Genomic DNA, 27,169 nt, shown 5'->3' with positions numbered 1-27,169 from the left:
TTGGGCTAGTTTTTAAAGTTTCAATAGACTTTTCTTTGATGTTTAGTTAGGCATTAGGTTCCATACTGGCTCTATGCTCTTTAATTATTTGTGATCAGGAGCAATAGTCGAGACGATTAATTGATATCTATCCGTCTGTCCTTCCATCTGTGTGTTCGTTCATCTGTGACACGGTCCCAATGTCCGTCCGTCTGTTAATTTGTTCAGCCATCTGTCTAGACCTTCGGCTCTCTGTATGCTTCTCCACATGTCTCTCCGTCCTTCCATCCATCCATTCTGTCTGTCCGTCTGTTTGTGCATCTCTCCTTTCATCTGTCTGTCCGTCCTTCCTTTCTTCTATCTGTCCGTATGTACATATGTTCATTTGTCTGTCTGTACACTTGTCCGTCCATCCGTCTATACATCAGTCCGTCTATCTATGGGTTTATCTGTCTATAAACTTGATTAAACTGTTAGACCTAAAGCTAAACTATAACTAAAATAAAAACCAAAAAAAAAGCTTAAAACTATATATTAAATATAGTATTTAAAAAACAAAAAAATTAAATAAATCAAATAAAAATGCAGTATAAAATATTATTGAAAATTTAAAGAATTTTGTTAAATATATACTTTTATATTTATATTATTATTATTATTATTATTTTGTTATTATTATTATTATTATTATTATTATTATTATTATTATTATTATTATTATTATTATTATTATTATTATTATTATTATTTTGTTATTATTATTATTATTATTATTATTATTATTATTATTATTATTATTATTATTATTATTATTATTATTATTATTATTATTATTATTATACCCTGAACCCATTGAAAATGGGAAATCAGGGTATAATGGTTTTGTTAAAAGTATGTAACAGGCAGAAGGAGGCGTGGCAGACCCCACAAAGTATATATATTCTTGATCAGGGCGACAAGCTGAGTCGATTTGGCCCTGTCCGTCTGTCTGTCCGTCCGTCCGTCCGTCCGTCCGTCCGTCCGTCCGTATGTATGAACGCGTCGATTTCAGAAGATATAAGAGCTAGAGACTTCAACTTTTTTTTAAAATGTCCGTACATATCACGCGCAGATCGAGTTTATCATAAAAAAACGATAACTCATTCCGATACTTTTTTATCGATAAAAAACCTTATCGAAGATCACTTAAAAAATTATATCTCCTACATCTTTCAAGCTAGAGTCTCCAAATTTAAAATGTATATAAAGATGTATTTTATACAATTTCGGTTTTTGTTAAAATTTACCCCCCACCCCTAAATCCACCCCCTCACCCTCATCTTTGTAAAAGTCGTATATCAAATACTAGAGACTTGTGCTTCGGTATACACATACATTTTAACATTATGATTACGTTCTGAAAGTTTCATTATGATCGTACGTCTAGAAATTAAATTATTCAACAAATAAGTTCTCATAATATTGCCACCACTGCAGCGCAACCCAAGCGCAATCGCCTGTATCTGTGAGTGTGTGTATATGCGTGTGTTTGTTTGTATGCGTGTGTGTGCGTGTGTTTGTTTGTATGCGTGTGTGTGTGTGTGCGTGTGTGTTTGAAATATCAGTTTGAAATATCAGTTGCTTGTAGGGTTCAGGGGATCTCGTAGTCGAGCAGTCTCGACTAGAGCTTTCTTTCTTGTTATTATTATACCCTGAACCCATTGAAAATGGGAAATCAGGGTATAATGGTTTTGTTAAAAGTATGTAACAGGCAGAAGGAGGCGTGGCAGACCCCACAAAGTATATATATTCTTGATCGGGGCGACAAGCTGAGTCGATTTGGCCCTGTCCGTCTGTCTGTCCGTCCGTCCGTCCGTCCGTCCGTCCGTCCGTCCGTCCGTCCGTATGTATGAACGCGTCGATTTCAGAAGATATAAGAGCTAGAGACTTCAACTTTTTTTTTAAAATGTCCGTATATATCACGCGCAGATCGAGTTTATCACTAAAAAACGATAACTCATTCCGATATTTTTTATCGATAAAAAACCTTATCGAAGATCACTTAAAAAATTATATCTCCTACATCTTTCAAGCTAGAGTCTCCAAATTTAAAATGTATATAAAGATGTATTTTATACAATTTCGGTTTTTGTTAAAATTTACCCCCCACCCTTAAATCCACCCCCTCACCCTCATCTTTGTAAAAGTCGTATATCAAATACTAGAGACTTGTGCTTCGGTATACACATACATTTAAACATTATGATTACGTTCTGAAAGTTTCATTACGATCGTACGTCTAGAAATTAAATTATTCAACAAATAAGTTCTCAAAATATTGCCAACACTGCAGCGCAACCCAAGCGGAATCGCCTGTATATGTGAGTGTGTTTATTTGTGTATGTGTATGTGTGTGCGTGAGTTTGTATGTATGCGTGTCTTTCTTGTTATTATTATTATTATTATTATTATTATTATTATTATTATTATTATTATTATTATTATTATTATTATTATTTTATTATTATTTTTATTATTATTATTATTATTATTATTATTATTATTATTATTATTATTATTATTATTATTATTATTATTATTATTTATTATTATTTATTATAATTTTTTTATATATATTATATTATTTATTATAATTTATTAATATTTTATTTATATTATTTTGTTATTATTATTATTATTATTATTAAAATGCATGTTCATTTATTTTATTATTTAATATTCTATATCAAAACCCAACTACAGGGCATCTATTAGTCTATTACTCCCTTTCAGCCAAAGCTGCACTGTCGAAAAAACAAGATAAACTTTATTATAATATATAACTCTTGGTATGCAAAACAGAATTTGCTTAGCCCCCAAGCAATGCCCGACGCCAAGCTGGAGTACCAGCAACTGAAAGAGAGAGAGAGAGAGGGAGAGATTGAGAGTGAGATGGAGTAGGAAGAGTAAGAGATATGAATAGAGACAGAGATAGGGATAGAGCTATAAAAATGTCTAAAATGAGAAGCGGATGAACATTAAAATTGTAAATTGCCTTAAAATTTAATGCGCAGCATAATTTGAAGCCAAGCAACTTAAGATATTAAACGTTCGCCTCACCTGCTCAGGTGAGTTTGGCTGAGCAGTAATTAGGCAGCAGCTGAGCAAAAATAACGCATTTGATTGATGGCCTAACTAATTTATAACGAAATGAATTACTCAAGCGAATCATGACAGATTATATGTAGATCAAACATTTTCTCACAGTGTATTGCTAAATACATGTTCGGTCTGATATAGCCATCTATAGATAACTATCTGGCACCTGGCACCGCTGCTTCATTTAGTCTGCGGTTAGCTGTGTATTAGTCTCGCTAATTTCAACTGTATCTGCATTTGATTCCAATTTGCATATGGGATTAATGTTTATTCGCCTAAATGGGCAAACACAGGAGAGACAGGAGCAGGTGTGGCCGAGAGGGGGCAGAGGTAGATATAGATGGAGATACACGTGCATGCATACATGATATATGAAGCGTGCATCACATAAATTCAATTAATTACAATCTGCGGCTTTCGCACACAGACACAAAAACCACATAAACTATCAATTGAAACTGCAGTCGAATATTTAATGCACTTTCAATATGCACATGAATATCATATTACAATTGAATTTGAGGGCATTTTACTTTTTCATGTAAATAATTTGTTGATAATTTTTTTTTTTTTTAATTTCAATTGTTACACAGTTTAATAGAATTTCTATTAAGATGATTAGAGTCTGTGCGATTTTTAGGATTTAAAATAGGGAACTAATATCAGTTTAAGATTTTGTTAAGATTTTTCAAGAAAATTTAGAAAAATTAAAAATAATCAAATATGATTAAATTGTTCTGCCTCCCAATTCGTTTCTTAGCTCATACAAAGTCTTCGATGAAGGCAACATATACTACTGATTCTACTGCAGTATATATTAGGTATACACATATACAGTTATAGTTATGCTTAAAACGTTTTTATTGCTATTTAAGCTGCAGCCATATTTAATGTTTACTTTTACAATTTGCCTTTGGCAAATTTATCTACAAAAATTAATTTCATTTTAAATATTGGCAAAAAGCAAACAGACATTTTAAATGAAATAATAAATGAATAATAATAGAAAATTATTTTAAGCCTTTGGAGGGAATAATAAAAATTAAAAAAAAGAGAAATAAATATTTATGCAAAATAAGAATGAAATTTAAATAAAAGATTATCTATTTATGTATATATATATTATTTATTATGTATATATAAAAGTGTGCACAAATATGTAAGTTTATTTTTTATTTTTTATTTATTTTTTAAAATTTTTTTAAATATTATTTTATTAAGTGTACAACAAAAATAGAAAAAAATTAAAATAAAATATTATCTATTTATGTATGTATATGAAAGTATGCATATGTATATGTACGTAAGTATGTATCTATATATAAATCAAATAGTATCTATTTATGTATATTTTTATATATATTTTAAGAGAGAGTTATATATATATATATATAGTTATATATATAGTTATATATATATATATATATATAGAGTTATATATATATATGTACATAAACAATCTCACTTATTGCCAGTAAATATTATATGAATTTATTTAACTTTAAGTTGGCAATTTCTCTATAAAATGTCTATTAGTATATACATATAGATTTATTACTTCATATCACCCCTCCCCCCACAGTCGTCTACAGCTGCCAGCAGTTTTCATAGCATACTTTTCAGCGCACGCCTTTAACTACTTCAAATGACCATCTCAATTAGAATCTTGTGTATATTTGATTACCACATTTAACTTCAGCTCATCCCCATCACTGAACAAGCCATATCTCTTGCCAAATCTGTGCATATTTGATATCTTCAAAATCCATTTAAATATATGTATGTATGTATGTATGCCAACTGGCGAGGCTCAAAAACAGCTTAGCATGGCTTACTGGCAGAGATAGAGTCTGGCAACCGCAACCAGAAACAACAACAACTGACAGCAGTAACAACAACAGCAACAACAACAACAACAACAACTGTTAACCACTATTTAGTGTGTTGAATTGGTCAATGAATTGTAGGCTGTTAGCATTCTATATTTGGGCCAAGTCCACCAAACCAGTTGGAGCCACGCACAAAGCCAAAACAGAAGATAAAATAAAATAAAAAAATAAAATAAAAAACACACAACATCTAACACATAAAGGGTTCGTCTCTTGGGCTTTTGTATTTTTGGGCTTCCCTATTCCCCAGTGTCTGAGCATGCATTAAATTATCGACTCTCAACGAAAATAAACCATTCAAACTCACACCAGCTGTACGTGTGTGTGTGTGTGTCTGTACGAGTGTCTGTCTGTGTGTGCGTTTGTATTTGGCTTCGTTTTGTGTTTTACATTTTTCATAGCATACTTTGCTGCGCCCAAAAGACACGACTCCATTTTGTCACATTTTATGGCAGCACTCAAAACTTTGCTACGAAATTTGCATACCAGAGCTAAGTGGAAAGCGCGGAAAGGTGACGGGTGTCAGGGCATGGGGCGCTTCTAATGGAAGTGCTTGCTGTTTGCCCTCTCTGTCTACGTGTCTCTCGCTCTCTCTGTCTATTTTACAATTGCATTTGTTGCACGATTGTTGACCTTTTTCTTGTTTTGCTTCTTTTTTGGGCATTCAGCTTTTAGCTGCTGCTAATGCCATTATGAGCCGCAGCATACACACACACACACACACACGCACACGTATATATAGCTGTGCATTGTCAACAGCTGGAATTTTGGCTGGATGGCTTCGGTTCGACCGCAAAAGCGTTGCTAGAAATCAACAGTTTACCTTAATGTGGTGGACGCTACGTGGGCCAGGCTTAAATGGCCAGCAAAACAAGCAAACACACACACGTACACACACATGTGCACAGTGTGAGTTTCGTTTTGGGTATTGCCAGACAGATAGACACTGGCGCATGCACAAGTGCAATTACTCATAGCAAGAGCAAGAGAGGGGGCGCAGAGGGAGACAGCTGTATGGGCATAGCTCTGCTGTGCCCCTCTCTCTCTCCCTCTCTCTGTGGTCCCTGCCTGCCTGTTGTTTATTTGCTTATCATGCACTTGGTTTGCCCAAAAATCAAAGCCTTTGTTTACACGTGTATATTTTTGGGAGCAGGCAAAAACTCTGGCAACGCCGCACGATTTGCATCTGCTTTGCTGCGGCTTGTACATTTACTAATTGGCAGCACTGTGCCCTAAACAACATTTTTGCTAACTGTTTAATACAAATTGAAAAGGGCAGAGAGTTTGGATGAGAAATGGAGCTGGAAAGGAAAAAAGGAGCAAAAACAAAAATAAATGCAAATCAGCATGCAGACAAAACACAGCTGGCTGCAGTGTTGCGGCATCCTAGAGACCACAACCGCAGCACAATCAGCATGCATGATTTAACAAGACACACATACACAAACACACACACACAGATGCAAAGACACACCTGTGAAAACAGGTTTTTAGCATATGCAAACTGCATTGGGGCTCCCAAAATGTGCATAAGCAAAAGCTGTAGCTGAAGCAGCAGCAGACGATGCATAAGCAGGCTGCCGCTAGGAGCCAACTGGGGCATATTTTGCGCCAATTTCCATGCCGATCGTTGGCTGAGCAAATGCCAAGCCTCAACCTAACCTCGGAGCAATACGTCTTTGATGCCCACGATGAATGGAAATGCAAAACACAAGCAAGCGAACCGAAAGAGAGCTAAACAAAGGCAGCGAGCAACAGACGCTGGCAGTGGCAGAACAATATCAACAACAACAACAGCGCCAAAGCCTGCGAACTGAAAGAAAATTAAAAAGTAAACACAAAAGTTCACGTGCTCCGCATGCGACAGCAGCAGCAGCAGCAGCAGCAGCGACAGCAGAAGTAAAGACACAGAGGCAGTGGCAGCGGCAGCAGCAGAGGCATTGGCAGCGGCAGCGCAGCATAAGTTTATTCTCACTGGCAGCGGGCGATAGCTAAAGAAAAACATTAAGAAGCTGCGCATTGAGCGCATGTCAGAGAGCGCATGAGTCAGAATAAAAGCAAAAGAGAGTGGCTAGTGCATGAGAGAAAAAGAGGAATAGAAAGCAAGAGAGAGGGAGAGGGAGAGATAGAGAGCGAGGCAGTGAGCGTGGCCATTGATGTGTGTTTGCAACGGAATTTTTCTCCTGCGATTTGTTTACAGTTTGTAGTGGAGCTGGTATAATATGAGACATTTTAGAATATTCATAAAATACAATATAATTGAGTTTAAATAAAGTTAAATAAAATATGGTGAAATAATGAATGAATAATCATAAATACATTTAAATAAAATAAAAAATGTAATATAAATAATTAAATAAATTATATTAATAAATATAAATATAATTTAAATGGTAAAGTTAGCTATTATGGCTCACATTAATTTAATATATGTTCTAAGTACGTATTATAAAAACGTATTGAAACCAAGTTTAATCATTTTCATAAGCTTCAACTAACTAACGTATGTATGTAGGTGCGCGCCAAGTCGCCATGGTCTACCGTTCCACTCATTCACGAACCAATCAGTAAGGATTTACTTTGCATTGAGAGCAGCTCTCAGGTTTCGCCGCTTCTGCTTCTGCTCTACGAGCCACGTGCGTATTATTTATGCGTAGACATTCTGGCGCCGCTAGCTCAGCTTCAATACAACGCAAACACAAAGAGAGCGAGCAATGGCAATGCAAAGCCAACTGCAAAGACACAGACTCGGAGAGTGAGCGAGCGAGATGGCGTGATTGGAAAGGAAGCCAAACGTAAACATTTTATGAAGCGCGCGTTCTCTCAGAAATGTGTGAAGAGTCGTGGCGAACGGACGTGCGCTGCGCCCGTGGAACGCATCGAGCAACTATTTTATTTTCCACCTGCTACACAAACACACACAGACTCATACACTCGCACACAAATAGACGCACACGTTAAACGTTAAGCAAGCGCGCGCAAAACTGAAAATAAACGTAATCAAAACGAAGTGAAAAACGCGCAACAAAAGTTCCACGCTGGATTGTGCAAAGAAATTTTAACCAACAAATATAAAATAAAAGGAAATTAATTTAAGCAATAACAAATTAAAGTTAAGTGAAAAATCAATGTACGACCTAGAGTTGAATAACGAAAACTGACGCACAGATACACACATACACACGAGCACATACAAACAGTAACAGAAACTGGCTGCAGCCACGCACACGTGCGCTTACAAACACCCACACACAGATACACATACATCGACACACAACTGCACACATACACACGCACAGGCAGACGAGGCGAAAGCCTAACAAAGTGAAAGTAACGAAATTAGCAACACAATAGAAAAACAAACAGTGAAAACAAGCGCATAAAAAATGCACACGAGCGGGCTTAGAAGAACTGTGTTGAAAGCAAACGACGAGCAAGCGTAAGGTAAAGTAACGGTGAAAGTGTAATCAATTTAATGTCGCATACTTTTGGGCTGAACAGTACAGTAGAAGCCGATAGCTTTATGGCCAGGCGCAAACAAAGTGCGCCCACTGTAATTTTTACAGCTACCGATAGAACAATAACAACAGCAACAACAGTAATAGTAGCATGCACGCAATAGCAGCAGTTTCCGTTACTGAGCGAAAAAAATGCTGCCATTTAAGAGGCAAAGGCATGCATAAAGAACAACAACACATACAGAAAAACTAGTGCAATAATAACGATCCCGTTACTGAGAGCGTTACTCAGTGCATGCAGTAAAAAAAATAACAAAAACAACAACAGGCGGCAAACAGCAGCCGCATAGTGTAGAAACGTGTGCAAGATAAACACGCAAAACAAAGCGAACTGGGTCAGTGTGCGAAAGACGCGCGGGGATCTAGTGAATGGCGCAAGATTAAAAAGCGGCACATGCACGTGCATGCAAAAATGTGTTAAATACTTAAGACGCAGCAGCAGTAGAAGCAGCAGCAGCAGCACTGGACTGAGGGGGTAAGTTAACTGCAAGCTCAATTTTAAGTGGGCAGCCCTTAGGCTGCATAAGTTATACGTATGTGCACACATACACACACACATAGGTGCGTGTGTCTGGCACGCAAATCATTGCACACCTCAACAAAATCCGATACGCATTTTTAGCCTTGAAAAATGTGTACGGTAAAATAAACAGCGACGGCGACTTAGCGGCGATTTGACGGCGAACACTGTAGGGTGTGCGAGCGGCAGAGGCAAGCGCTAGACACAAGAGTTGAAAAAAAAAAGAAAAGAAATCGGCGGCAATTTGACGAAAGAGAAGAAAGTAGAAAGTATAAGTATAACAACAACTGTTAAAAGAGCAAAGGGTGTAACTGGAGTCAAAAGTAAATGGCCATCGAAATGCCGAACGAAAGAGGGAAAACAAAATAACAAAGCGTACACAGAGAAAATGGCAAACACAAATAACAGTAAAATAAAATATTCTCATGAATGTAGCTAGCTTGCAGGCGAAGCGGGCGCCGCAAACACGCCCACCGCCACCAACACGCAGTGTTTCGTCCCACTGTCCTTGCCCAGGTCCCTCGCCGTCGCCTACTCCTCGGTCCAACTCATTTGGCGTTCCGTTTCTATCTGTGTATTCCTGATGTGGGTCATAAATGTAACTCCATTTTTATGACCAACTTGCACACAACGCGCGCAGTCAGAAGAGTGAGAGAGAAGCAGCAGCAGCAGCAGCAGCAGCAAAAAAATAAAATAAGTGAAAGAGCTGCCAGCATAACCAAATAGCGATTTCAAAGGTCCAACCGAAAGAGTGGGAGCGGGAGAGGGGCTATGCCGTTTGAATGTGTGTGTGAGTGAAAAGGCCATTAAATGGCTCGCCGGGCAGCGACAGCGACAGAGGCAGTGCCAGCTATACGCGTAGATGCCTGAACTGCGTATATGTATGTATAGATGTGTGTGTGTGTGTGAGCGAGGGTGACTCAAATAACAAGGCAGCTTAAGCCATTAGCATATACATATGTGTGTATGCATACATGTGTGCGTATATTTCCTCTAATTGACTGATTGGCATGCGTCTGACTTTTGGGGCAATGGTAGACAATATAATATGCATAATATACACCAAGCAAAAAAAAAAAGAACATTAAAGCTAATGCGTATTTGTATAATAAATAGTTAAGCATTTATTCTATTTATACAGCGGACAGGCAGAGGAAACCCTTTTCAACTCTTATTATTGCTGGTGCTGCTGCTGCTGTTGATCTGGCAACCCTCTTAAGCAGCTTGCGCTAAGTCTATCTCGCTCGCTCTCTCTTTTACAAGCTCAGTTGCTCGCCGAAACTCTCTGCGTTTCATTTGACGTCATTATCCAACTGTTGTTTCGCTTTGCTCGTTTGCCTGCCCTGCTGCTTGCACATTTGCTTTTCTGCACGTTTTTTGTTTTTGTGCTGTCGCTGCTGCCGTTTGACTCTGCGTGCTTAACCGTTATTATATTGCAGAGAACGAACGCATTGAATGACGAGATTTGTGCGCGCTCCTTTTAGCTAACACAGTTGCATTTAACATTGTGCGCTGTTGTTGCGCTATTGCCGTTACATTTTACTATGCTCTTCCTTTCGTTCTATCGCCCTCTCTCTCTCTCTCTCTCTTTCTGTCGCTTGCGCTGTATTTGTTTGAGCGCCAATTAGGCAAAAGTTTACGACAGTTTTCTGACATTTCGGTTGTGGCTTGACAGCCACACAAATACACATACACTGGTCTCTGTTCTCGCGCGTGGTTGTGTGTGCGTTTAATGCCGTTTGAAAGCATAACCCTATCTTGCTCCCGCTCACTCCAACTATCATTTGCGGCTGGCGTTGGCTCACACCAAGGTCACCCTTGGTAATGTCTGTGCGTGTGTATGTGTGTGTGTGTGAGTGTGTGCAGCGCATGGAATGCAAATCCATTGAAAGCGACAGGCTGCAGTTCAAGGCTACTTTTACGTTACGCAAGCGTTACTCGCACACAAACACACACACGTACACACAAAGAGAGGCTTGATTTTTTGTTTGTTTGTATGCATATCCTTGAGCGTCGTTCATGTTGCATGTGTTGCGTTGACAATTTCCAGTATAAACACACACACAGACACAGGCACACATATATGTACATGGACAGCTGTCACAGATAGCTGCTGCTCGCTTTGCGTCTCTTGTTTTTGGCTTATGCAATAGGCAGGCTTTAGATGTTTTTTTTTTCTTCTTCTTTTTTTTTTTTTAATTAGCCAACACACAAAGCAGCCGCATCCGTATCCCATTTTAATGTTATGCAACTGTCTCTGACCTTTGTCACGGCACTTGCACTTGTGTATATGTACAACGAGTAGGGGGCTAATGTGTATGTGTGGATGAGTGTCTGTATGTATGCGTGCCATTGTTCCACATACATACATATATGGGGAAACGTTCAGCTGCCTTGACGCTTGGCTTTTGTCTTTGCTCCAATGTCACTGCATATTTGAGTAGGTTTGTTTAATCGAAGCGCACCCACTGCACGCGTGTGCATGTGTGTGTGTGTAGGTGTGGGTGTGTGTGGGTGTGGCATGTGTGACTGGCTGCCATGAATATGACATAAGTCAGCTCGCATTAATGTTCCCGCACACACACACACACACACACACACACACATACACACATACATATTTGCCATGCCCATTGGCAATGGGCCACGCAATAATTTGTTTAGTTGTTCCCTGATAGAAACGTCACCCAACTCCATCCATCTCTCCTTCTTTCGCTCTCTCTCTCTCTATTGCTCCCACTCTATCATATTTCACTTCAATTTGCAACGCATTTCATTGCAATTTGTCAGCTTTTAAAATTGATATCTGAACAAGCAGCAATGCATAGAGAAATGTCAAATGTCAACGTGACAGCTGGGCCAACATGAGAGATGTGAGGAGACGCTGCAGAAACCAATTTGCATTACAACGATGCAACGTTAGCGAATGAAGTGATGGAGCAGCAGCAGGAGCAGGCGCAGGAGCCGGATCACGACACTGCCAGACAGAGGAGTGCTCAAATTTGCAAACAGCCTGCACTCAGGCCAAAGAGTAGACGGCAAAAACCCAGACGCAAATTAAGGTGAAGTGAAAAACTAAACTGAAGTCGGCTGCTCATTAGGCATCCAATGGGGCTGCGGCAGCGTTGCCGGCAGTAATCCTTGCCGCACTTGAACGGGTTTCTGGGGCTCTCCAACTGTTTCGTTTTTTAAAAGTTGATTTCATTAAAAACTTGCGGCTGCATCAAGGGGCCTTCAATAAATGGCACTAAAAACGAAGCCTCCAATTCGGGAAATAGAACAAAAAACTGCATGCAGAGCGACTAATTTGGGTGAAGTTCTTGCTGTTGTTTTTGTTTTCGTTGTTATTCAGCTGGACGCCATTTTGAAAACCCTCGCACGTACCCAGTGACCTCGACCAATTCTTTTGTTATGCGAGAGTTTGGATAAAACTAAAAATGCAAAAAATAAAAAAATTGTGGCTGCAATTTGCGCATTTTGCGGTGAACAAAACGCTTTAGAAAATGTTGGCCAAAACAAAAAAAAAAAAAAAAAAAATGGCCCTATATGAGGTGTTGTACAATAAGCCAACTGGCTGGCTTATGGCAAAAGTAATTACGCGGTAGCTTGTAGTCGAGCACCTGGCGCTATTACCATTATCCAATATTCATATAATCCATTGTATAAGTCGTTTACCGTTAACGGTATTCATTTATTCTCGGTCCAAATTACACTGCAAACAACGAAATGTTTATTCACATTTGATGAACTTGCGCACACTAAGGTCACACGCCATATTTATTTGTATTGGAGTTATCGGCGATATTATTGTATTGGGCAATGCCCATGGCTATATGAGCAGGAAAAGTAATTATGGTGCTGATCGTTGATAGAGAGCAATATAAATAAACCATGATTATGCAAGAAATGCAAATAAATGGGCACAAATAAAAACAAAAAATGGCAAGAGCGCACTTGGAGCTTAAATGGAAATAAATATACACATACATAGACATATACATAATACATATATATTGAGAGTAGGGAAATGGAAAACGGAAAACGACAGCAACTAAAAACAATTTGCCGTAATCAAAATGAAATCAGCAAAGCGCAGGCAAATAGAAAAAAGTAAGAAATAAAACTAAAGCAGCCGCAGCGACAAATAATGGGGCGAATATGAGAATACAGAGATAAGCAGAAGAGGGAATACTCTAAGAAAAATAGAGGAAATTTAGGAGGAATATAGATAGAAGATGAATAATAAAGTATATAAATAAAACTATTTAATATTAAAATTAAAATATTAAGTATTAAAATTATAATAAAAAATATGATATATGAAATAGGATTTATGGAATATGAACAATGAAACGTGAAATATAAAATATGGAATTCACAATATATAATATGAAATACAAAAGCATTGAGTCTAAAAATAGAATCGTATATAAATGTAAAGAATCGATGAGTTCTGTGGAATAAGCTTCAAAGTAAACCAAAAATATTCAAACATTTTATAACAAATGGGCCTCAATTTATAAAGGACTTCATGCGACAAACCCATTTACATACCTTACAAAAACATTGAAAGAGAAAAGGTAAATTGAACAAGACGATAGTAAATGATATGAAATTTGTAAGGCACTTCACTTCACCAAGTTATTGATTGAAATCAAATATGATTTCTAAAGAATAATGCAACTCAAAGAAGAAGAAAAAATCAGAGACAACTATTCTTATTAAAAACAATAACTGGATCGAACAATAGTATAATCATATTTATAAATAACTTTGTGCAGCAATAGATCCTTCGATTTAACACTCAATAAACGGGAAGACAATTTTGTATTATCTTACAAATAAGAGTATTTATGGGAGGAAATGCGATAACTGTGAATGCAGTCAATGCGACGGACAAACTCAGCAGCCAGCGCATAGATTACTGGGTCTAAAAAGCACGACAGAGTGAGAGAGAGAGAGAGAGAGAGATGGAGAGAGAGGGTACAACTGTACAGGTATGAGGGAGTTGGGGGTATGGAGGGGTCATTATATATTTGTTGTCGCTGGCAAAATATTTGTGCTTGGCGCTTGATTTATGCGCATTGAGGTACCGAATGGAGCAGTGCCAAGTAAACAATGCTGTAAGGTAAATAGAAAGAGAGGGAGAGGCAGAGGCAGAGGCAGAGGGAGAGATGGAGATGGAGTGGAGCAGAGGAACCGGAAACTGTGCTCCATAGGAATATGCAAATGGTGTAAAAAAAACGCTACAAATAGAAGCGGATGTTCCAGAGCTAGAGATAGACAGAGACAGCGAGATAGAGAGAGAGAGAGAGAGAGTGAGGGAGATAGTGAATCAGAGGTAGACATAGCGGGACTATAGGTAGATAGAGATGTATTTAAAGGTAACTTTTGCTATGGCCCTATCATTGTTTCAATTGCCACAAACTGTTCCAAATTCAAGCCGAACGCTTCAAGGGATGCCTTGGAGCCAGAGATGAGTTGAGGGCGGTCAAATGACAATTGTTGTCACTGGCAGGCAGTGTTTGCATAGCGCGCACAAAGGCTCTAAACAAGAAAAGTTCTGTTACCCATTTTTGGGCTCCTTCCGTACTCTCTTCCTGTTTGGGGGTCCGAAATCGGATTGACGTAAAAGAGGTTAGCCCAAAAGAATTAACAATACAATTTAAAGCGAGCTGTCTCACACAAAGGGATAACACCAGTCAGGCTGTGTGTGTGTATGTGTGTGTGTGTGTGTGTGTATGTGTGTGTGTGTGTGTGTATGGCTCAGACACGTTTTAAGGCTGTACATTCGCAGGCGGGTTCAAAGGTTGACGCACACACTTGACAATGACAATCGTTTGTTTTGCTGTCAATTGTTGCTGTTGTTGGCTAAGCTAAAACTCATATATAAACACACACACACACGCACAAAGAGAGAGTGAGAAAGACATATATATACACTTTCACAGACAATTTAATAAGGACTTAAAGTTGCGAATGGCAACGCAAGAAAACAAAGGCCACGAAAAGAAAAAATGAAAAACTTTTGCCATTTGGCAGTTAAAATGAAAAACGAATATGAGTTTTTGTACGTATAAAGTGAACGACTATAAAATACTCTAACTGAAATGTTTAAGGTTTCTGGGTTTGGAAAAACAGCTAAATTTTATGGCCATTTGAAAGTAGAGAACTGAGAATCAGAACTATGCTCTAGGAATATTATATATTTAAGTAAAGGCACTTACTTTACTGACGTAAAGCTGGACTATAAATACAAATGTATAAAAAGCTAGACTGTAAATATAAAATATATATTTATAAAGTTAAAAAAAAAAACTTTTAATTGATTTCAATAGGCAACATCTAGAGCCGGAATAACTTTTAATATTAATTAGTATGCAACCTTTGCAGCTCTTGGATATTTATAGACTCTACACATATAAGCTCTAGGAACTTTCACAATTTTCCTTTATAGCGAATTGAGCCTGCTGCAGGGTATTTAAATAAAAGTGAAAACTTTGCGTTTGTTCTTGTTGCTGTGGGGCCAGGGCCACAGCTGCCACGCCCACATTGCGTGCACAAACTCTTTGACATTGTCATAGTCTGTGCCACGTTCGCGTCCTCGTCAAACCTACAATCAGCGCCTCACCCTGGCCCAGCACACCTCTGTCCTGCCCCCTCCCCCTCCCCCCTCCCATCTCCTCCCATCCACTGCCTTGCGCGACGTCTTGCGGTCGTCTTGAGTCTGCCTTTTCGCCTTGGCGTGCATATTTTGGGACAACCTTTATTAAATTTTTCGCTTGCTTATAATTCAAAATGTAAGCAGACGACTCCCTTAGTGAATGTGTGCACGTGGGCGTGCCAGCTGCTGTGGGCGTAGCGTCTTTTGTTCTGCTTGAGCCAGCGCGTATCCTCAGCGTACCCTCCCCCGCGGCGCAGACGTCGCCGTCATTCGGTTGACGCATTTAGATTTTAATTTGCGATAGCAAACTTCTTAATAGGATTTCACTGTCGCTGATTTTCGTTGGTGTCTGGCCCCCCCCACACACACGCACACACACTTAGACAGACATTAACAGACATGGAAAATATTTTCCACATTATTCGCATTATGTTGTCAGCACGCATGCCAACTCCTTTTGAATCCCGCTCCAGCTGCTCTGGTTCTGGTTCTGGCTCCACGCATTGCTTTCAATTCCCTTGCATTTATTTTCTGCTCTTTTTTCTCGTTTTCTGTTTTCCATCTATTGGTTGGGCATTAGTTAGTTGCCTGGGTGTGGCAAATGGGGTGCGGCTTTTGTCTAAAAACTGTGGCAGCTCTTACGGCTTTTAGGCCTTCTTAATTGTTTGACTTTACTTTTGTGTTGCTATTGCTGCTCCTGCTGCTCCTGCTGCTGCTGCTCCTGCTCCTGCTGCTGCTGCTTCTTCTTCTTTTGCTTGTGTTTCTATTTCTTTTTCTGTTGCTGGTCATTCAAATCCCTATTCACTTTACCGATTTCCCTTGCTCTCGTCAAACGCCTATATTTCCCAACTGTACGAGGCCCAATTCTCGGTTGAAGCACTCCAGGGACTCTTCGGGTTGTCCTTATGTTTTCTTTTCTTTTTCATACCCTTCTGACTACTCTTTTGTCATATGAAGCGTTACGCTAGAAGGAATACTTTCGATCCAGACTATAATACATTTATAATACATTTATTTATATCTACCAGAATTAGTATTAGTCAATTATTACTACCATAACAATCATGATATATTATTAATGCTACTATTTACAAGTTCTATCTACTACTATTTCTGTATAATGCTATTATCTACTACTATTTCTGTGTACTGCTATTATCTACTCTTATTTCTGTAAACTGCTACTTTCTACTACTAATTCTGTATACGGCTACTCTTTACTACTACTTCTGTATATTGCTACTATCTACTACTATTTCTGTATACTGTTATTCTCAGCTACTATTTCAGAGTACTTTTTTTACTATCTATTACTATTTTTGTATACTGTATGTATCTACTACCATATCTGTATACTGCCATTATCTACTACTATTTCTGTATACCTTATTTAACTACTACGATATCTATATAGTGCTATCATCTACTCCTTTTTCTGTGCACTGCTACTATCTACTACTATTTCTGTATACTAATTTTCTCTGCTATCTACTACTTTCTACTGCTAATTAGAGCTATTTTTATCTACTACTATCAATATTACCATATACTATTATAGTATCTATATCAGTTTCTTCCATACCCTCTATTACAATGCCGATAGTATTATTCCATTTCGGTAGAGTATTTGACTTTCGATCAACATACAGATTGGAATTTTTTCTTTTTTAATTTATTATGATGTATTTTGCTGACATCGCTAAACAGCATTTGTTTAGGTTATCTAAATGCCAGTTGCTGTTGTTCTTATTGTTAAATTATGTAATAAGCGTAATTGGCTTTGGAATGGCATTAGCGCAGACCTCACAAATCGTCAAGGGAGTAGCAAGGCGACGGACCCACGGCTGGGGGATGGGACATCTAACGTCTGACCAGGCGAGCTCGTAGCGTGTGGGCGTTCATCAGCGATTTTCTCTTTATTTATTGTGACTTTGATAAGCGACAGTCGCTGGTCGAAAATAGACGTAAATTAGATAATAACCCAAGAGCAAGCAGCAACAAAAATTTATGTTGTCTAGACCAAATTAACCAATAATAATAGCTGGGCAAGTCTTTAGCAAAGTTTGATTTAATTGGAAGTCGACAAATTCTCAGCCCACACACACACACACACACACACATACAAATACATAGAGTGCATAATGTATATTTAAACAAGAACTTTAGCTAATTAACAAACTAGCATTGGACAGCAGTTAGCCAAGTGGTTGGCCATTAATTTCTAATGACAAGGACAACACATATGAAATGAGCTCACATCGATATCAGCTCTATTCGAGCGTCAATGCAATGAAATTGAAATTTCTATGCACTTAACTGGCCCTTCAAGTCGGCCATAAGCCAAGCAAGTTGCAGCCAGTTTTTCTGGTTCATTTGGTTGCTGGCATTAAGCATACAACACGTTGGACGACAAAGTCTTCGGTGTGGCTACACGATAAACGTTTTAGCTGCATGTCTATAAAGCGAGCAAAGCTCGTTCTATTTTGAGTACCCCAAGAAGTGCATATCAGAATTTTATCAACAAATTTTTGCCATCAGCTCTCGGAGTCGTTTTCATATTCATAATCAAGAGTACCAGGCACATGTCCGAAACTTGCTCTTGAGCAGGTGGGCAGGCGGTGGGCAGGTGGGCAGGTGAGCTCTGGTAGACTTCTGAACAGCTTGGGCCACTTTGCATAAATGGATGCAGGAATTGAATGAATGGCCAGTCAACTGTGGACAGCTGTGCCACTTGTCTAATATATGAGCGTGCGTGTGTGAGTGCGTGTGTGTGTGTGTGTGCGTGGCAGCTGCATGGCATATGAAGCATACTTTATGGCTGAGATGAGCTGTTGGCTTGCCAACTACAAGCGCTGCTAATAAAGCGCGCGCAAGTGGCAAAGTGTGTGTGAGTGTATGAATATATATGTGTGTGTGTGTGCATGTGTCAGTATATGTGTAAAGCCTGCCCTTTGGCTGCTAGCGTCGCCCTAGTTGGATAGAAAAGTATGTCAAGATTTACGCGCATCGTTAAAGCAATAAACAAAGAAAACGAAAAACGAGGTAAAGTGATTTGATGCCGCTATACCCTGTAAATATTTATGCTAAATTAGTTGATATAGAATATGTTAGAGTTGTGTAAAGATTCTGGGTCGATATAGCTTGTTTAGGAATCAGTTAGTTTGATAATGGATTGATAATTTGTTGCTTTTTATATAACTTAAATATTGATTAGAGTATTTTTTTTATTGGTTATGTATAGTTTATATATAAGAACTTTACTTATATATTTCGTTTATAAAGATACATTTATTCTTTATTAGTTATGTCTAGAGCATTGGGAAGTTGAGCTTTAGATATTATTGGCAGAACGCGTAGAAATTTAGATTGCCTTTAAGTTGTTTGCTTCAACAGCATAGCTTTTCATATATTTTATGTACTTTTATATCTCCCTCTATCTCGCTCTCTCTCACTCTCTCTCACTCTCTCTCACTCTCTCTCACTCTCTCTCTCTCTCTCTCTCTCTCTCTCTCTCTCTCTCTCTTGCTAGAAAATAAACTTAATAAATCTTATCAAGAGCTGAAAAATGCATAAATTTCACCTGGAATTTAAGTTTTACTCTCATTGGAGTGTTCTCTTTGCAGCTGAGTAAGAGTCTTGTTGTTCTAAGCAAAGCAATTGCTTAAGCTTCGGTAGTTTAAATGTTTGAAAGAGTTATATAAGTCATAAGGCTATACGGCTATGAAAATATGGAAAGTATAGAAGTTAAAGAAATTGAAGGAGCTATAGAAACTAGAGAAGCTATAAACAAATTATCATCCATATCAGAAGATGCTAACGAAGCTATATAAAGTAGAGCATGTATAGAAAATATACAAGCTATAGTAATTAGAGAAACTCTAGTGAATATAGAAGTCATATGGGAGCAGCTGTGGAAGCTATATAAGCTACAGAAACTAGAAACTAAAGAGAACTATTGAAACTAAATCTTCCCTACTGCTCAACACTTTTACAGGGTATTCAAAAACGCAACCAACTTGACGTAGTCCATTTATATATGTTGTGTAAGTCTTTGTATATACATGTATGTGTGTGTGTGTGTGTGTGTGTGCGTGTGTATGTAGTTCTTGTGTGGGTGCGCCGGCTGTAAGAGCACGCAATGCCAGAAGGCTGTGACGTCGCCGGGCACCCACACTTCACGGCTAACAACGCGTCAGTCAAAGTCAACACACACTTCAATTTGATGTTGTTGTTGTTGTTGTCAGTGTTGCTGCTGCTGTTGTTGTTATTGTTGTTGTTGCTGGCAAGCGCTGTGAATGAAGGCGGCAAGAAAAGCGCTTTGCTAGGGCTCACGAGAAGCGCAAAAAATTTAACACTGTCACTTTTTGACAACTGAAGCGCGTACACACACACAAACACACGTACAAGCAGACACTGGCACACACACACACACACACACACACACACACAGACACACTCAATGCGCTGTCATATGTTAAAAGCGCTGCAATGCCGAACTCTGAGTTTTTCGCACGCCTCGCTTTTGCATATTTACATTTCAACTTTTGTCACACATACACACACAGACACACACACAGACACACACACAGACACACACACGCACATTTACAATCATATATGCAAGCTATGGCCATTTGTGCGCCATTTTGATTTGTTGTCCCGTGTCACAGCAGCAGCTCAGCCACATCAAACTCGCTTGCCCTCGCTCTCTCTCCCCCTCTCTCTCTCTCCCTCTCTCTCTCTCTCTAAATGAGTTGAACAATGGATGGGCAAAATGTTTTATTTAACGTTTCGTACATTTCAGTCGCTTGTTTTCATTTGATATTTGCGCATTTCCGCATTGTCGACATGTCTGGCATTTCAAGCTAACGCACACACACACACACACACATACACTCTCGCACACACAAAGCCCAGCTTCAGTTAGAGCTTCGCATATTCGAGTTTTCATTTGCCATTTGCTTTAGCTATTTCGCCCACCCATTGACATGCCACATCCTGTGCCCGGGCACGATAGCTGCATGCCACATGCCGCATGCCGCATGCTGTATGCTGCATGCTGTATGCTGTTGACGTGGCACAAGGCACGCCCTGGGGTAATTAAAAGCGTTTGCAGTTGGCTGCTCCCTCAGTTTATCCATATTGTTGTTGTTCGAGTTGTTTGTTGTTCAAGTTGTTCCCAGTTCTCGTTGTTGTTGTTGTTGTCGCTCTAGTTGGCAAGCAGCAGCATTTTCTATACTCTCGCATTTACAGCATTTAAAATTTTGCAGCGCTTTCATTAGAAACTCTATAAAATGCAGTCACATTCATATTCTATTCACTTAGTTGTTAAAAACTTTGTGCAAAAAAAAAAAAAAAACTTTAGCTTTTAGCTGGGAAATTAAATTAATAATAATAATCAAAAAGGCAGCCAACGGCACAAAATATGTCACAAAGAGTATTTAATGTGCGTGTGTGTCTCTATAAAGTTTTTAGTTTTTTTGCTTTTTCAATTTTTTTCTATTTTTTTTTTTTTTGTTTCTTCTAGTAAATTTGCTGTGTGTGTGTGTTTACACACCCAGCACACAATGAACTTTGTTGTTTGGCTTGACTTTATTTCTTGTTTCTTTTTTTGGACAGTGTCAAAAGATTGCATTTTTCGTGCTTTAAACACTTCCACATGCACTTGACACATGCTCTAAACACATTACGTATACGCAATGTCAGCCGATGGCAAGCGCTGCTACTGCTGCTGCGGCAGCTGTGCTGTGGCTGGTGCCCAGGATTCGGCTGGTCGACTGGCCGCGCAAAGACGCTGAAAGAGAATGGTTGTTGAATATTAAAGTAGATATTTTTAGAGATGTTTGCATTGATAGTTAATAGCTGCGTTTAGTTACCTCCCAAAAAGTGCTGCCATTCTTACGCTGTTTGTAATAGGCATAGAAAGCCCAGCCGGGCAGCTGCAATAGGCCCAAGGCAGCCAAAATGTAGCCAAAGACTGAAAGTAAATAAATTTTAAATAAATATATATAAATTTATAATAAATTTACATTTAATATTAATAATATTATATTAATATTAATAAAATAGAAAACAAAAGTATAATTTAAATGAAATTAATATGGAATGGACTTACTAATGGCAGATGAACGTTTAAAAAAAATAAGTAAATCTAGAAATATATTTTTCATTTATTATTCTAATAAATTTAATATTTTTTATCAACTTTTATCTAACAAATTTTAAAAATATATTCTTTATTTATTATTTAATTGAATTTAAATACTTTTTCGACTTTCATTAAAAAACATGTATATAATTATATTTTTTTTTATTGTTAAATTATATTAAATGATATTTTTTTTATATCGACTTTTAAAATAAAAAAATGTTTAGGTATATTCGTTATATATTTGTTTTATTTAATTTGAATTTTTTTTAAATTTAGAAGGAACTTCTTTAAAAAATTATAAATTTACAAATATATCATTTATTTATTTACTTATTATAGTTTATTGTTATTAATAATTTGTGGCCTTGAAATAAAAAAATAAATTTCTAAATTAATTATTATTTACTTATTTCTAGTTAAAAGTCGTCTGTATGCTTGATATATATCGATATAATTTTACCCAACTGATAACTAAAAATATTTACTAATATACTTCATTCCCAACTATAGTATATCAGATTTAAGTATCTTAATAGACCTTAGACAAGGTATTTTAGCTTGACGAACACTAGATGGAATATTTTATTATACTTGACAGACTAGGGAATGCTATACAGTACATTAGCAAGCATATATCAAGAGCGAAAACTATCTGCTATCCATTAGTTTAATGCACGAATTCATTATTGATATATGCAGCTCCATAGCCCAATGCCTGGCTACAATGCTCAATCAATTTTAGCCATGCATTAAATATTTAGATGTTAATCTCAATAATAAGCTGACTGATGGGCCATATAATGAGGGCATTCCAGCCGTACAAATCAATACCCAATTAATGAGTGCATTTGGGATGGCCCTATATATATTTCCAAATTCCTCGAGTGCACGCTACAAACAGTTCCAGCTAGTGCTGTCAGTGGACTGTGAAATGGCTTACCGTTTGCTATGCGTGGATATGGCACGCCTTTGTATGTCAATTCCTCCATGTTGAGCAGCGTATAGAGCAAAACGGCGGCCATCAGGCCGGGCGTAATGTAAGCCCAGCACAGGCGCCAATACCAGCCCGTTTCGATGCCCATCATGAATTTGATATCCGCGCAGAAGCGACGCGCGCCTGCACCGAAACGAGAAGATGGAGGCGGGGTTAGTGAAAGGATATGCTAGAGCTAACACAGTCAACACAAAACGTACCATAGAACCAGGCCACGGCCAGCAGCTCGCCGATGGCGAGTATTAGAGCGGTAAAGGAGACGCCATAGAAATCGATCAGATTGACTATAAACTGCCCGCCGGGCGTCACATAGACGATGCTCACACCAAAGCCGAGTGCAACGAGAGCGCCAGCTAGGGCCCAGCTGGGGCCGGCACGTTTGCCGAATTGGTCGCGGATGACGCGTAAGATGCAGGAGCCCATGCCGACGGTGCTGCCAATGCCTAGGACGAATAGCATCAGAAAGAAGAGGACCGCGAACATCTTTAGGTAGTTGTGCTTTAAAGCGCACACGGCGCCCCCTCCTCTCGATAGCTTACCTGTGGCACATACTCAAATTTGGCAATCGCCTCCGGATACGAGATGAACGCCAGACCAGTGCCGCCCTTCACCACGCTGCCAATGTCCGTGATGCCCGTCTGTTTGGCCAAATTGCCCAGAATGCCAAACGTAATGCAGCCGGCAATTATCGAGGAGCACGAGTCCATTGTTGTGATGATAACAATGTCGCTGCAAATGGAGATGGAGATTGGGAGATGATGAGATTGGGAGCTGGACCGTGTTGAGTCAAGTCCATTCATGGCACCTACTTGTACACATTGCGATGGAAATTGTTATAGGAGGCGTACGTAATCACGGTGCCAAAGCAAATGGCCAGCGAGAAGAAGACCTGGGTAACAGCCGCATACCACACCAGCGGATTGAGCAGCTCCTGCCATTGTGGCTTGAAGAAGTAGACAATGCCAGACCAGGCGCCGGGCAGCGTCACGGCACGCAACAGCAGCACCACCAGCACCACATACGGAAACACGCCCAGAAAGTAGGCGGCCTTGCCGCTGCTCTTGATGCCACGTATGAGCACGGCGCCAATGATGAGCCAGGCCACAGCCAAGCAGGCGACGAGCTGCCAATTGGGCACGCCCACACCATCATCCAAGTTGGGCAGCTCGTGGAGGATTTCACGTCTGTTTTGGAGGATTTATAGAGAAATGGAAATGAGATTGGGAGATTTAGAGTGCAGTCGAGATTTGCTTGGATTTTAATGTATGCACAGAGATTGAAATGTCAAAAATACATATATGTATATTGGTTTATTATATTAATTGTATATAAATATATGTTTTTATGTCATTTGGTAGCCCTATTCTGAGGATTAAAGGAATGCTATTAAGTCTGGCATTTCTAATGATTTATAATATATATATATATACTTTATCTATATAAGTAGATCAAATATTGTATATACTGTGTATATAATGATATACATATAATTGTATTATTGATTTGCCGGAGCCTAATGACATTAATATATACATTAGATGCAAAAGATATTACTATTTCTGGGTGGGAAAATGTTCATATTTCGACTATGTTAATTTGAAAAGATTATGTATATAATATTATTTTATATTATATTATATTATATTATATTAAATTATATTATATTAAATTATATTATATTAAATTATATTATATTATATTATATTATATTATATATTCAGTCGAGTCCCGATAACTCGAAACGGCAGAAATTCAAATTATTGAGAGCAAAGAGCAAAAAAACTTATCATAAATCTCTCTAGGGAATTTACTGCATCTGCAGCTCCCTCTCTCTCTCTCTCTCTCTCTCTCTCTCTCTCTCTCTCTCTCTCTCTCTCCCTCTCTCTCTCTCTCACAGTTCACACTCTTCACTCACTCAAAATACAGCTGAGCTGGTGACATTTTGCCACTGGCATTCGCCGAGCTGCCATCGTGGCAGTCGCTGCCCCAGCTCGGCCGGCAGCTGCTCCAGGGCAGCTCGGCGCTGAACGAGGCCAGCAGGAAACGCAGTGTTAGGGCCATGATGCTCGAATAGTAGGTGATGGAGGCGCCTGTGGCCAGCACCTGGCCGGCAGCCACGCCCTTGAGCAGCGGTGCCAGATCGAAGGCGCGCAGCACGCCGCCGCCACGAAACTGGCCCAGCGAGATCTCCAGGTAGTAAACGGGCCGTCCGATGACCAGCAGTGCTATCAAATAGGGTATTACGAAGGTGCCGCCGCCATTCTGAAAGGCAATGTAGGGAAAGCGCCAAATGTTGCCCAGCCCCACCGACAACGAGATGCAGGAGAAGAGAAACTCCAAGCCGTTGCCCCACTCCTCCTTCGGCTTCTGCTGCTCGTCCAACTTGAGCTCTGCCTGCTTCCGCGACATTGTCGATGATAATTTGATCTTTTCACTGCACTGCGCACACTTTGAGGTCGCGTTGTCAACTGATTCCACACATCGAAGCAATTTAGCTCAAGTGAACCGCAACCGCTGAGATAGCTCTAGCTGATTTCAGTTACAATCGCCAGCCAGTGTGAGATTTGTGTATTCATGTTTATCTGGTTTCTGCCAGTATCTCGTGTTTATCTTTATCTCAATGTCTATTTGTAGTATTTCACTTAATTGGCTCTAATAAAAGATGCCATGCGGGCCAAGCGCCAACTGAGGCAGGTGGGGCAGTTGAGGCAGGTGTCGCAGCATCGCAGACGTGCGAATCGTTGATTAGAGTGCATATGTTTATTGCCAGTTTACGCTCTTGAAGATCCAAGACTACGCCGAGCTGTATTACACTTGTAAGCTTATCATTGTGGCGCATTAGATTTGTCACTCGACTTATTCAATTAGTGTTATAATAATCAAATGCTATGATTGTTATATAGACATTAGACATCATGGTGTGTGAAATTTTAGCATATGAAGCTTAAAAGCTAAGTTATTTCTTTATTTTTCTCACATTAAATTAAATATACATTTTTATATATATTTATATACGTTTTTATTTCTTACTATTATTATTTGTATAATTATAATTTTGTCATCATTATTTTTTTTATTATTATATTTTTATTATTATTATTATTATTATTATTATTATTATTATTATTATTATTATTATTATTATTATTATTATTATTATTATTATTATTATTATTATTATTATTATTATTATTATTATTATTATTATTATTTTTTATTTTTTTTTTTCTTATTATTTCTTTCTTCTTATTCTTCTTCTTCTTATTATTCTTCTTCTTCTTTTTCTTCTTATTCTTCTTATTATTATTCTTATTCTTCTTATTCTTATTCTTATTTTTATTATTATTCTTATTATTATTATTATTATTATTATTATTATTATTATTATTTATTTTGTTTTATTTGAGTTTTACAATTTCAGATAAGACTTTATTATCTCTTCTACTATCATATATTATCAGATAAATGTTTATGATATTCAGTCGAAATTTTATTGAATATCATAAAAACGTCTCTTATGATATGATATAAAAGTATAAAATGGGAAAAAGTTGTATTATTTCGATTCCGAATGTTCTAGTATAACTCATCTGAGTGTTTCAGTGGCAAGCTTTTAAATATATCACAGTGTTTCGATTCCAAATGTTCCAGCAATCGTTGCAGCCATATAGGTAAATGCTTCAATTCCAATTGTTTTGTTGGTAGAGGCTTAAAATAGAAGTAGAGGTATACCCAACTGCTATAGGAAGCAGAGAATATAACTTCTCTTGCAATCTGGCATGGTGTTTAATTTCCCAATCTCTTGAGGTTCAGCTGTCAGCACTAGCATAAATAATGCCTTAAAAATAAGAGTATATTACAGCAGAGACTTGATGCTACTCCCCAAGTGCCACATACATATACAATATATGTACCTGCATATGCCGCCGATTCTCCAAGTGCAGCTTAGAACCTGAGCAAAGTTTTTAAGTATATGACAGCACAGCCGTCATACAGAGCTCGCTATCGCTCTCTGTTTCACTCTCTTCACTCTTCTTCTTCTTCTTCTTCACTCTGTCTCTCTTCATCATCTCCTGTGCAGTGTCGTCTCATTTTTACAGCAGGAAGCAAAAGTTGGCAACTCTTTTTGGCCGCCTGACAGCCACGAAAGTTTTTAATCATTTTCAAGAGTTTTCTAATTAACATCCCTAGTGTAGGGCAAGGGAAGGGGGCGTGTGCAGCTGCCATTTTGCAGTTGCAACAACAGTGGGGCGCCTTGCAAGGCGGAACGCAACGGAATGGAACGGAAAGATGGAATTCAAGTGCGCGGAAGATGG

The 27,169-nt window shown here is 38.4% G+C and overlaps 1 protein-coding gene across 1 annotated transcript; it reads right to left on the bottom strand.

Moving 5' to 3' along the window:
• Window positions 1-21,299: 21,299 nt before the first annotated feature.
• Window positions 21,300-25,394, bottom strand: List (Lithium-inducible SLC6 transporter). The gene is made up of 7 exons (XM_018105350.3): window positions 24,769-25,394; window positions 23,663-24,037; window positions 23,393-23,582; window positions 23,054-23,336; window positions 22,800-22,976; window positions 21,585-21,685; window positions 21,300-21,502 (listed from the first exon to the last, which is right to left on the bottom strand). The coding sequence occupies exons 1-7, from the start codon at window positions 25,260-25,262 to the stop codon at window positions 21,431-21,433; spliced, it is 1,692 nt and encodes a 563-aa protein (XP_017960839.1). The 5' UTR covers window positions 25,263-25,394; the 3' UTR covers window positions 21,300-21,430.
• Between the last annotated feature and the right edge of the window lie 1,775 nt (window positions 25,395-27,169).

Source organism: Drosophila navojoa, chromosome 5 (genome assembly GCF_054131105.1).
Source record: "Drosophila navojoa isolate 15081-1374.11 chromosome 5, UAZ_NAV_1.0, whole genome shotgun sequence".
NCBI classification, from domain to species: Eukaryota; Metazoa; Arthropoda; class Insecta; order Diptera; family Drosophilidae; genus Drosophila; species Drosophila navojoa.
Note: the sequence above shows the minus strand (reverse complement) of the source record. Positions and strands in the feature narration are given on the sequence as shown.